At 44.9% G+C, this 12,220-nt stretch overlaps 1 protein-coding gene across 2 annotated transcripts in view; it reads right to left on the reverse strand.

The window, feature by feature from the left end:
* The window catches only part of TSTD1 (thiosulfate sulfurtransferase like domain containing 1), a 46,267-nt gene that overhangs the window by 16,788 nt on the left and 17,259 nt on the right, over positions 1–12,220 (reverse strand). Inside the window, exon 1 of one of the 2 annotated variants that reach the window (XM_079918102.1) lies at positions 8,247–8,395. The exons of the other annotated variant lie outside the window; for it this stretch is intronic. Within the exon in view, the coding sequence (XP_079774228.1) occupies positions 8,247–8,310 (64 nt within the window). The 5' untranslated portion in view covers positions 8,311–8,395. Of the gene's footprint in view, positions 1–8,246; positions 8,396–12,220 lie in introns of those variants that run through there. 2 annotated transcript variants of the gene reach the window in all.

The following is a 12,220-nucleotide window of genomic DNA, read 5'->3' on the forward strand; positions in this document are numbered from 1 at the left end:
GTCAAACAGAGGAAGTCCAATACCACAGGATCTCACTTATATGTGGGATCAAAAACAAACAAACAAAAAAACCCCAAGCTTACAGATACAGAAAACAGATTGGGTGATTGCCAGAGGTGAGGAGTGCGGGGTTGGGAGGCAAAATGGGTGAAGAGGATCAAAAAGTACTAACTTCCAGTTATAAAATAGATAAGTCGGGGCTTCCCTGGTGGTGCAGTGGTTGAGAGTCTGCCTGCCGATGCAGGGGACACGGGTTCGTGCCCCGGTCCGGGAAGATCCCACATGCCGCGGAGCGGCTGGGCCCATGAGCCATGGCCGCTGAGCCTGTGCATCTGGAGCCTGTGCTCCGCAACGGGAGAGGCCACAGCAGTGAGAGGCCCGCGTACCGCAGAAACAAAACAAAACAAAAAATTGATAAGTCATGGAGATATAACGGGCAGCGTGGTGACTATAGTGAATAATACTGTATTGCATATTTAAAAGTTGCTAAGAGAGTAGACCTTAAAAGTTCTCATCACAAAAAAAAAAAAGTTCTCATCACAAGGAAAAAAATTCTGTAATCATGTATGGTGATAGATGTACATTTACTGTGGTGATCATTCTTCAATAACTATAAATATATATTATTATGTTGTATACGAAACTAAAATAATGTTGTATGCAAAATATACCTCAATAAAATAATTTTTTAAAAAATCAACAGAATTCTTGAAGACTTCTGCAAGGTTTGTCCTATACTTTTAATTAATTATATCCAAATTCTAGACACATGTTACTGAGCATGACCAAATGAATAAAATAATAGCAGCTAACATTTCTTTTTTTTCTTTTCTTTTTTTTTTTTTGCGGTACGCAGGCCTCTCACTGTTGTGGCCTCTCCCGTTGCGGACCACAGGCTCTGAACGCGCAGGCTCAGCGGCCATGCATGGCTCACGGGCCCAGCCGCTCCGCGGCATGTGGGATCCTCCCGGACCGGGTCACAAACCCGTGTCCCCTGCATCGGCAGGCGGACTCTCAACCACTGCGCCACCAGGGAAGCCCCATCAGCTAACATTTCTTGAATACTATGTACCAGATACTCTTCTGAGCCCTTTACAGGTTTAATTCATTTAATCCTTGTAATAATGCTATGAAATAAATATTATTATTGCTCCCATCTTACATGTGAGTTAATCGGGGCACAGAACTGAAGAAGTTTGCTCAAGTTCACAAAGCTAGTAGGAGGCAGAGCTAGGATTTTAACCCAGGTAATCTGGCTCCATGGTATGATACATTACACAACTATGTAAAACAAAAACAAATAAAAATAACTATATTGCCATCGCAAAGGTCAAGGTAAATCAATTTGTTCAGGCATAGAAATATGTCCAAAATGTAAAAACAATATGTAGAACATGACCCTATTTTTACAAATAATAAAAATAACCCGAATATACACATAAAGGAATCTCGAAGAATAGACACCAAACACTGGACAGTGCATATTATCTGAGAGATGAGAATACAGGCAGCTTTTCTCTTCTATGTTCTACATTTGTGTAATAAACAAGTATGTATTAAGTGTTTTAATTTAAAGAAAAAAGAGTGGGAAGGGGAATAAAAAGGGAAAAAATAATAAAGATCACAAGAGGCAAAGAAAAATAAAACAAAGCAAGAAAGGAGAGGCAAAAACAAAGGCAAAAAGAAAGGAAGGATGATAAAGAATAACAGGAAATACCCAAATACTGACACACCAGGAAGCACAGAATGATTAAATAAGACTTTAAAGGTGAAATGAAGTAACAGATGAGTAAGAAATAGACTATTACACTATCAAGATTCTGTATGTGAGTCTGATAAACTTCAAGGAGAGAAAAAGGCAGGAAGAAATGAGAGCACATGCATTGTCTCATTAAAAACCCTGTGAGGAGGGAAAAAAAAGAAAAGAAAAAAAAACCCTGGGAAGACAAGTACTATTGTTATCATCCCATTTTATAGATGAGAACATTGAGGCTTAGCACAGTTGCCCCAAATCACACAGCTGCAAACAACAAGTTGGGAATCTTAACCCAAGTCTGCCTAACTCTGAGTCTCCAAAACTACTGCACTACACAGCATCTTCAGCAGAGCAGCAAGGAAACACCATTCATACTTCAAGATCCTGTTCCAGTGTGCCTTGATGCATAATGCCTTCCCCCAATCAAAATTAATCTCTCTCCAACTTCTAGGAATATAGCCTAAGAAAATAAAATAATTAAAGGTAAGCTTAAAGATGTATGTTCAAGGACAATTTAATGTATTTCGTACAGCAAAGAAAAAAAAAACCCTAAACGCTCAACAAAAGGTGAACAGTTAATTACAGGATAGCCATACAGTAGAATACTATAGAAGGGATTTTGTTTAAAGTGTACTTTGCTCAAAAAAAAAAAAAAAAAAATACAGTCAGGACATGTTACCACCATACCAGGGCATATAGATGTTCCTATCCTCTCTGTCATAGAACGTAGTCACCTACCTCATTTAAAACTAGTATTCAGTCATTAATAATCTAAATGAGAAGGGATCTATAACACAGTTTTGTTTTTTCCCACTGTAACTCCTACATAATCTGACAAACCGGCCACAGCTCCAAGTAGCATTAGTACACAGTTTGGTTTAAACATTGATGTCTATGGATTTCTGTTGAGCTGGTGTGACCCTCATCAATTTCTGCCCACAGAGCCAAGACTTAAGGAAAAGTCAGTGACACCAAACGGCCATTTTATTTTTTCTGATATATTTTGCACAGGTCATCTCTACCACACATTTATTCATAGTGGAAAGACTAGAATAAAACCAGCAATCAGTGTTTCTCTCTAGATAATAGGATGACATGTGATTTTACTTTCTCTATATCCCTCTGTTTTCCCATTATTCCACATTGAACATCTATTATTTCTTAATAAAAAATTTATCATTTTAAAAAGTAACTATTTCCTTCTATGCTCCCCAAACATTTCGTGCTTCGATGACAGCCCCTGACGCACGGTGCTCTGTATTCTACTTAGTCAATATATGTCTGTAGTTCCTTGAGAACAGAGAAACCAAATTATGTTTGTATCCTCCCCCGTTCCTAGCACTGTTTTGCCGCTTTGAAGCAATGCTGTGATGAGAAGGTGGTCACAGAGGGTGGAGGCATCCAGACATCTGACAGAACCCACCAACAACCCTCCCTTGTACACGCAGGTCAAACCCACAACAGAAAAGCTACTTCCTTCTGCTGCTTTACTAAGAAATCTTTGTTTTCTCTATGCATCCTGTTAATTATTAGAATTTTCCTTAAGTTGTTTTCGTGCAATGAGTTTGTTTTGATCCATTTAAAAACAAACAAACAAAGGAAGGAAAAGGAGGGTAGCCAGCCAGCCAGCCAAGCTAGTCTCTGGTTTTCTCTAAGAATTCATCCAAATTTCCCCTCTACGCAGATGAGCCTCATAGGACACTCCCACTGTAAGGGAGCTAGAGCCTCGGAATAGGGAAGATAAGCCAAAGCCTTAGAAAGCCCCCAGCTACAGTGTGTTCACAACGTGGGCTAATTGTTACAATACCTGACTCCCCTCAGAGCTTCTTGATAGCAGATGTTATTCACTTTTTATCCCTAATCTCTAGCACAGTGCTCATAACATAGTAAACACCAATGTTTATTGGATTAACAAATGAATTTGACATTGCAATACAATTAGAACCCGGACCCAGGGCTACCACCCCTGGTTTGCACTTTCCTTCCCACCGCTCACCCTGTAGAGACTGAAGTCACTCCTGGGGTTTGGGGTGGGACAGATAAGGAATGCGTGGGCAAGAGGAAGGCTCTGTGAGCCCAACAACAGGCTGGGCTAAGTCTAAAGAGCCAGGCTTGGCTGTACTTTCAGTAACGTCGTTCAACTGGCAAGACCCTCTGAGGATGGTGGAAAGTGGTGATGGCAGTGTAGGACAGGAGAGCTTTCACACCATTGCTCCCTCCTGCCCTCTCTCAGCAGAATTTCCAGTTCTACCTGCTCAGCTCTCCTCCCCCACCCATCTCCCCATTACAAAGGAAGGCTCTGCGTGCCTGCCCAGGGCTCACTCCAGGGGGCCTGGCATCAAACTTCCTGCCAACCAGCTGCTTCCTCCTGTCCTACACATTGTAAAACAAATGACACCAGGCAGACTTTAGACAGAAACTCTGCTTATCAGGGAGTCCCAGGCAGATGAACTCTGAGTTTTCAATGCCTGGAAAACTCCAGTATGTATCCACTCACATTACCTCTCACAACCCCCTGACAGCACTGAAACCTCTTCCACAATTACGTTTGACAAGTGGCATCCAGATCTTCCCTGAACCTCTAGAGGAAGCAGGTCTGAGTTTAGAGATTCCCCAAGGTCTTTCCTCAATGCTAACAGATGTGAAAAACAAGCCCCATCGTTTCCTAATCTCTCACATAAAATGTATATAGCTTTTAAATCTGTCTTTGTCAGCCACTTCTGAGTCAGCAGAACAGACGCCCCTTGACCCAGAGGACTTGGGGAGGAGGGCGGGGGAGGGGGTGGAATATTCTAATGGCCAAGGCCACACCACCAATATGAAAAGATCTCCAGGGTATATTAAATGAAATAAACAAGATACAGGATGGAATACAATGAATATAGTGTGCCTCTTTTTGTGTAAGAAAAGGGAAAAGAAAGAAATATATATTTATATATACTGATATTTGTATAACAAAACACTGGAAAGATGTATAGGAAACTGGGGGAGATATGGAGTGAACAGGAACAGGGTGGGAGTGATAACCCCACTCTTTTATATCATTTTGATTCTCGTACCACATTAACCTCTTCTAAATACATAAACTTTGGGGCTTCCCTGGTGGCGCAGTGGTTGACAGTCCACCTGCCGATGCAGGGGACATGGGTTCGTGCCCCGGTCTGGGAATCCCACATGCCGCGGAGCAGCTGGGCCGGTGAGCGATGGCCCCTGAGCCTGTGCTCCGCAACGGGAGAGGCCACAACAGTGAGAGGCCCGCGTACCGCAAAAAAAAAAAATAAATAAACTTTGTTTTTTTAATTACAGCAGCTCCACCCTAAGCCAAAACTAGGTTGGAGACTCCAGGCAAGCCCAGATCACAAAGAAACTGAAGAGAAATATCATAGAGTGAAAAGTGTTCTGGAGCCAGGAGGGAAAGACTAAGACACTGGAATTCCACTACCACTCACTTCCTAGTTCCAACTTGCTGTGTCACTAGTTTCTAGGTTCTGGTTTCAAGGGAACGATTCTTTCCTGGGAGTAATTTCAACCCCCCAGTAGAGAGAGGGGAAAGAAGGAGTGACTCACCAACCTACAGTTTGAGGTAAATCTAACCCTGAACAGCAAAACTAGAAAGGCAGAAATATCAGTACAAAAGAAACACCGGGACTCACAGACTGAACCAGCAGTTCCTCCCTCCTGGAATGTTTCAGTGGGGACACTACATGAAGTAAGAGGTGTGTGTGCAAACACCAGGATTCCAGCCTAGGTTTCCTCTTTCTCGTCTGCAGTTACACCAAAAAGTCATCCTAGGCACACACCACCCTGCTAAGCAGAAATGCCTCTTCCTGCCTGGGAGATAGCTGGAAACTTTTCTAAGCACAGGCTCTCTACAGGGAGGGAGACTAGTACTCTCTGTCACCAGTTTTACTTTTCCCAGGCCCAGTTCTCCCAGTGTTTAGTCTCCAGCCCTGTCTCAGTAGGCTCAGGCCTTCCTCTCCACTAGGTTCCCCAGGCTGGGGTTGGACCTTTGCTTGATCCTTTCTTCTTCCTCCCAGATGGCAGAGCCCACATGAGGAGCAACCCTGGAGGGAGGAGGGAGAACATGCAGGAACCCTATATATGCTTCCAGTATCCCAAGGGCAGAGGACAGACTAGACGCCCAAGAAAGCCCCTACTTTTTCACTCTCGCCTTTTGGAATCTAGCAGGGTCTCTCCCTGCTTCCTTTGACCTGCTCTACTATAGGCAGCCTCCTTTCATCCTCACAAAATCCAAAGGGGATAAAAGCTGCCCGATAATAATCATTTCATGTATATGTAATGTAGCCATTATCCCAGTTGATCCTCAGGACAAGATTAGGACAAGTATTATTACTCCCGTTTTACAGATGAAAAGACTGAGTTACTAGCCTAAGATCACAAATAAGGCAGAAAGCCAAGCCAGAACCCAGGTGGGATGACCTGGCTGCTATCCCCAACCTCATTGTACTAACCAAATTGCTCCCCCCAGGTCTAGCCCTATTTACATGTGACAAGGTCAGTTCCTCCATCTCCTGGACTTGTTACTTTCTAGGATCCACTGTCCTATCAAGCTAATACAACATCATCTCAAGCTCCCTCTAAACCACTGTTTCTTGATTCCCTGAACAGACTAGAGGACACTCCCAAGCTCAGAAGGGTGATACCACAACTCTTTCAGTGTCAGTATGTGATTATTATAGAAAATGAGGGGGAGAGAAAAGAAAAAGGAAAGGGGAGAAGGATGCAGCTCTAGGAAGCTTATAAGCCTGACAAATACTGTCACAAATAGTTACTGACTCAGAAACTTCTAGGTTGGGGGTGGGGAGTACTGGTACAGCACAAGTGTTGGCAAAGTGTTTAGTACTGACTACCACACAGAACCAAAAAATGACCATGGGTGTCACTAGCAGTTCTAAGATACAGACACAAGTAAATGGGGAAGAAGGGGAGGAAAAGAATGGAAACTGAAGAAAAGGGGGAAATGGAGGAATAGAATGAAAGGGAGAAGTGAGAAAAGAAAGAATCTAGTGGGAAAGAAAAATTGAAAAAGGTAGGTAAGATAGTGGACTCTGGAGCAGTAACCCAAACTGATGTTTTGATATCCTGGTTCCTGTGCCACAGGGTGCCTGAGACGCTGGAGCCAGGAGTGGGAAAAGGAGAAGTCAGTCAGGAGACTTTGGTTCCAGTCCCAGGTCCTTTTGTCAATCTGGAAAAGTCATTTCCCCTCTTTGTACCTGTTTCCTTATCTGTACAATAGGGAGAGGATTCGACTTGTCACTGGTCCAGTCCACCCCAAATGTTAATGTTTTTGTAATAAGGGACAAAGGAGTAGTCAATTCATCTGCCTTAAGACACCCTTCAAACTAAGCAAAGTGAATTACCTTATAACTGCTAATACTGATCATAATTGTTCATTTCTTTTATTTCCTAAAACATGGATGTTGAGGGGGAAATGGAGAATCTTACAGATCCCCTACTGACACAACTATCTACAGAAGCACACACACAGACACTCAAGAATCAGACAGATAAGTGTGCAGGTGCTGACACAGGTAGACTAAGGCACAAACCACACACTCGGCCGGGCACAAGCATAACTATAGACGGAGGCCTGCCCCAACAAGTGAGTCTCATTGTTCCACAGGAAAGGGAGTTTACAAAGGAAACAAAAACTCTCAAACAAGGCCAGCGGGGAGGGCAGAGTTCTGGCTCTGAGAAGGAACCAGCCAACCAAAAGCCAGGACCTCCCCCTGCGAATAGTCACTCAGTCAACAACATTTATTAAGGACTCTGGAAGTAGTTATTCTAGAAAGGAACTTCGAATGCTGTGTTCTGAGAAATTTTAGGTTTCAATTTTATTTCTTTTTTTTTTTCTCCAGATTTTGCACCTAGACACTTTTCCCAGAGCAACAATGGCAACCCCAAAATCCGGGGAAAGCTAAAGAAACCCTTCAGCAACAGCCAGGGAAAGAAACTTCCGCCCCACCCCACCTCCATTAGATTTTCTCTGAGGACCCTTAAGTAGCAGAGCATCCAGGGGCCAAGGGAGTCAGGGTACGAGAGGCTTCCGACTTCTCTCGGGTTGTTCTCGGATGTTGGATGCGTGTTGGAGGGGCAGGATGGCCCCCTTCCCAGGTGTGTAATCCCGGCTGGGCAGGGCCCTCGCGCCCACCGGCCCTCACCAGTAAGTGAGGATGAAGGAAGGGGGAACCAACCTCTCCCCGTTATTTCTGGTGAACGTGCGGAAAGGCAGCTCCGGATGTAAGAGGAGGGGTCATTATTCACCAGTGTGGGGGAGGGGAGCCAGCCACTCACCAGGGTAAGGGGGACGGGAAAGAAGAGGGACGAGCCAGGGGCGGAAAGAAGACTAGGAGGGTGAGGCGGACTGGTTTCTGAACCCCTCCCCTCCCGCGGACAAGAGGTGTGGGGAGCGCCTCCCTCCAACCTCTGACCAGACCCACAGATTCCTCCAAAAGCTCCAGGAACTTACACAGGATCATCGATGTGAAGAGAAGCAACTGTTTCCTCCCGACTTTCGCCTTTGTCCCCAACATGATCAAGATCCCGATACGACAGTAGTCGCCGGAGCCCGGGAACAGACACAGCTTCGCCCAACAGGAGCGCGGGGACTAAACTCCAGCCGCCAGGTTGAACCCAGCCCAGCCCTTCCCTTCACGCCCGATTGGTCCACGCCCCGCCTCTGCACATTCCGATTGGTGGAAGAAGCCGCCGCTCCACTGAGTGATTCACCGTCGCCAGGTGCAACTCCGCCCACTACTCCCCTCTAGGGCTGACTGGCGCCTTTCCAAGACCAAGCCGCCCCTGATTGGGCCAGGACACTGTCGCGTAAGGAGACCCAGACCTCACCTTCTGCAGGTGAGGACACTGTGATTGGGCGGCGTTCCTGAAGTAGGGACTTTCTGACTGGCTAGGTTTTGAGTTGGAGCTGGAAGATTAGAGGAATACTTTAAAGGAGGTGGTAGGGAAGGTAGTCGTACTGTGGGACTCGAGAGAGACAGACCTGAGTTCTTTTGTTTGTTTGTTCGAATGTAAATTGCTGGGTGCTGCAGAAACCTTGGTCCCGTCCTTTGGCAAGTGAAAACCACATGTATTAATATGCAAGGGTTGGGGGAGAAGACCAGGAGACAGGTGGGGAATGATATGTTGACACTACCCCCCAAACTGTGTTTCCTCTGTCCACTCCATTCGCAGCATTCAAGGCTGCGCTGAGAGGAGAAAAGGGAAAAGGAGCGCTCAATTCAATAGTGGGAAAAGCAGAATCACATTACCAAACAAACCCAGATAATACAAACTGACCTACAGACGCTCTATAAACATCACTGAGTGACTGTGGATATGTCCTTTACATTTGTTTAATCAGTCAGCAGAGCTCTGCATTTCAGAATTACTTATCTTCTCACTAACAGTTGGGTGCTGACTAAACCCTCTTTCTATAGGCTATGTTGATACTCAAGCTTTCTGTTAATATTTATACTGTTACATCATTTTTAATTGAAACTCGTGCTCAACACCTTTACTATTTCTAGTTTCTATGTTATAATGATTTTATTTTGTAATCTTAGTATATCCACGTTGCCTGTGGGAAAACTTCCTGAGCCTTATCTCACTGCAAGTAAGAGGTCCACACTTGTATCCAAAGCAGTGGTATTCTTTGACCTCTTGCTTCTTTCACCTTTGTTCTCATTCCTTTGGGCCAAAAGTCTACTTCTGGTTTCACCCAACTTAAAGCAATGTTTATCAAGCACCTATTGGGTACTGTGGGGGAATACAAATAAATATAAACCGCAATCCCTGACTTCAAATGGCTTACAATCTACTTCCAAGACTAATACAGGAAAGAGGACAATATGTAACCAAAAGAGAAACTTTGTATTACTAAATTGAAACAAATATTTGGGTGCCTGCCACTTGGAAAGCTCTGTTCTTTACCCTCAAGGGAATTTAAACTCTTGGAGAGAGAGACATACATGAAATTAAGTCAGAGAGTAAAGAGGAGCAGAGTGAAGAGCTTAGAGAGTCACTCTGGGCTGTGATTGTCAGAGAAAATTTTATGATCGGGGAACTTGAGCAGGGGTTTAAAGAACTCTGAGATCAGTCTTAGAAGGGTAGAAGGGTCATCTTAGAGGTCATTTAAGTCATCCTCTCACCCTTCACAGAAAGGCCAATACAACCACCAAGAGTTTAAACATCCTCTGGCTAAATTCTTTTTTTTTTTTTTCTACGGTACGCGGGCCTCTCACTGTTGTGGCCTCTCCCGTTGCGGAGCACAGGCTCCGGACGCGCAGGCTCAGTGGCCATGGCTCACGGGCCCAGCCGCTCCGCGGCATGTGGGATCTTCCCGGACCCGGGAACAAACCCGCGTCCCCTGCATCGGCAGGCGGACTGTCAACCACTGCGCCACCAGGGAAGCCCTGGTTAAACTCTTTGAATAACTCTCTCTCTCTTTTTTTTTTTTTTTTTTTTTTTTTTTTTTTGTCTATGTCGCACGCTTGCGGGATCTCAGTTCCCTGATCAGGGATTGAACCTGGGGCACAGCAGTGAAAGTGCTAAATCCTAACCATTAGACCACCAGGAAACTCCCTTTTCTTTAATTGTTAAAATATTCTTTCAACAAAACTGGAATATGTCTCCTGCTTCCAAACACTGCTCTCTGGAGTTACACAAAATGTATCATTATTCTTTACCAATGACAGCCCTTCCTTTAAGTATTTTAAGATTCTTATTATGAGCCTCCTTTCCTTCTCCAAGCTAAACTATCCTTCAAATAGTCTTCATATTGCTACCCAAAAACTGGTTTCACCTCTTGGTGGGTGTCGAGCCAACAGACACAACCAAGCCAAAGATAGGGAAAAGCAAGAATTTATTATTACTAGCAGCAAGTAGGGAGAACACCGGGGATCTTTCCCAAAGCAGCATCTCCCTGAACAGCAAAACTGGGGAACTTTTAAGCTAAGGGTACACGCATATTCATAAAGGGGCTTGAGCAGAGAACTCAGCACAGAATTGGGGCAAAGGTCAACAGAGTCCAAGCTTTAGCTGATTGAAGTCGGGAGGGTCAACATCATCATTCCATCCTCCACCTGGTTGGGGGCCTTAGTTCTTACAGAACTCAAGGATATATTATTATGTATATCCCTTGAGGAGGAACTAGGACTCCGCTTTATCACTGCACTACTGTTTGACGGCCTTTTCTCTGTTCTTGCATTCACATTCCTTTGTTCCCTTAATATCATTAATTACTGAGACCTGTTCAAGGGGCAAGAATTGCGGCCAGGGTTAGATCACAAAATGGCTTAGGCCAAAATGGCTTCTCTTATGTCAAGAAAGCCATTCCTGGTCTCTTTCTCCTGGGACCCCCTAACTTACCTGCTTACAAAATAGCACAGATTTACATGCCACCCCCCAATTACTCTCACTCCTCTGGATAACCCCTTGTTTATTACTGTACCAAGAACTGAACCAGGCACTGGAGAAACCATCTCTATGGGATGGACAGGTCTCAGTTCAAACCGAGTTCCCCAATCTAGCTACCTTGGCCAGCTCACATCTGTCTGAAACTTTCTCCAACCAGAAGGTAGTTATGATTATGGTAATATGACTTACCTTATGGCAAAATAAGAATTAAATAATATAATTGATGTACTATGCTTAGCACAGGGCCTGGTACATTTTAAGTACTAAAATGGTAGCTATTTCCATCACTCTTATTATTTACAGTCTAAGAATGCATTTGCAACCCACACACTTATGGTCAATTAATCTATGACAAAGAAGGCAAGAATCTACAGTGGCGAGAACACAATCTCTTCAATAAGTGGTGTTGGGAAAACTGGACGGCTACACGTAAAAGAATGAGATTAGAACATTTCCTCACACCATATTCAAAAATAAACTCAAGGGCTTCCCTGTTGGCACAGTAGTTAATAATCCACCTGCCAATGCAGGGGACACGGGTTCGAGCTGGTCCGGGAAGATTCCACATGCTGTGGAGCAACTAAGCCCATGCGCCACAACTATTCAGCCTGCGCTCTAGAGCCCGCGAGCCACAACTACTGAGCCTGCGTGCCTAGAGCCCGTGCTCCCCAACAAGAGAAGCCACCGCAATGAGAAGCCCACGCACCGCAACGAAGAGTAGCCCCCGCTCACCACAACTAAAGAAAGCCTGTGTGCAGCAACGAAGACCCAACGCAGCCAAAAATAAAATAAAATAAATAAACTTTTTTTAAAAACTCAAAATGGGGGCCTTCCCTGGTGGCGCAGCGGTTGGGGGTCCGCCTGCCGATGCAGGGGACACGGGTTCTTGCCCCGGTCCGGGAGGATCCCGCATGCCGCGGAGCGGCTGGGCCCCTGAGCCATGGCTGCCGAGCCTGCGCGTCCGCAGCCTGTGCTCTGCAGCGGGAGAGGCCACAGCAGTGAGAGGCCCACGTACCGCAAAAAAAAAAA

The sequence above is a fragment of the Stenella coeruleoalba genome (assembly GCF_951394435.1).
Source record: "Stenella coeruleoalba genome assembly, chromosome: 1".
Taxonomy (NCBI): Eukaryota; Metazoa; Chordata; class Mammalia; order Artiodactyla; family Delphinidae; genus Stenella; species Stenella coeruleoalba.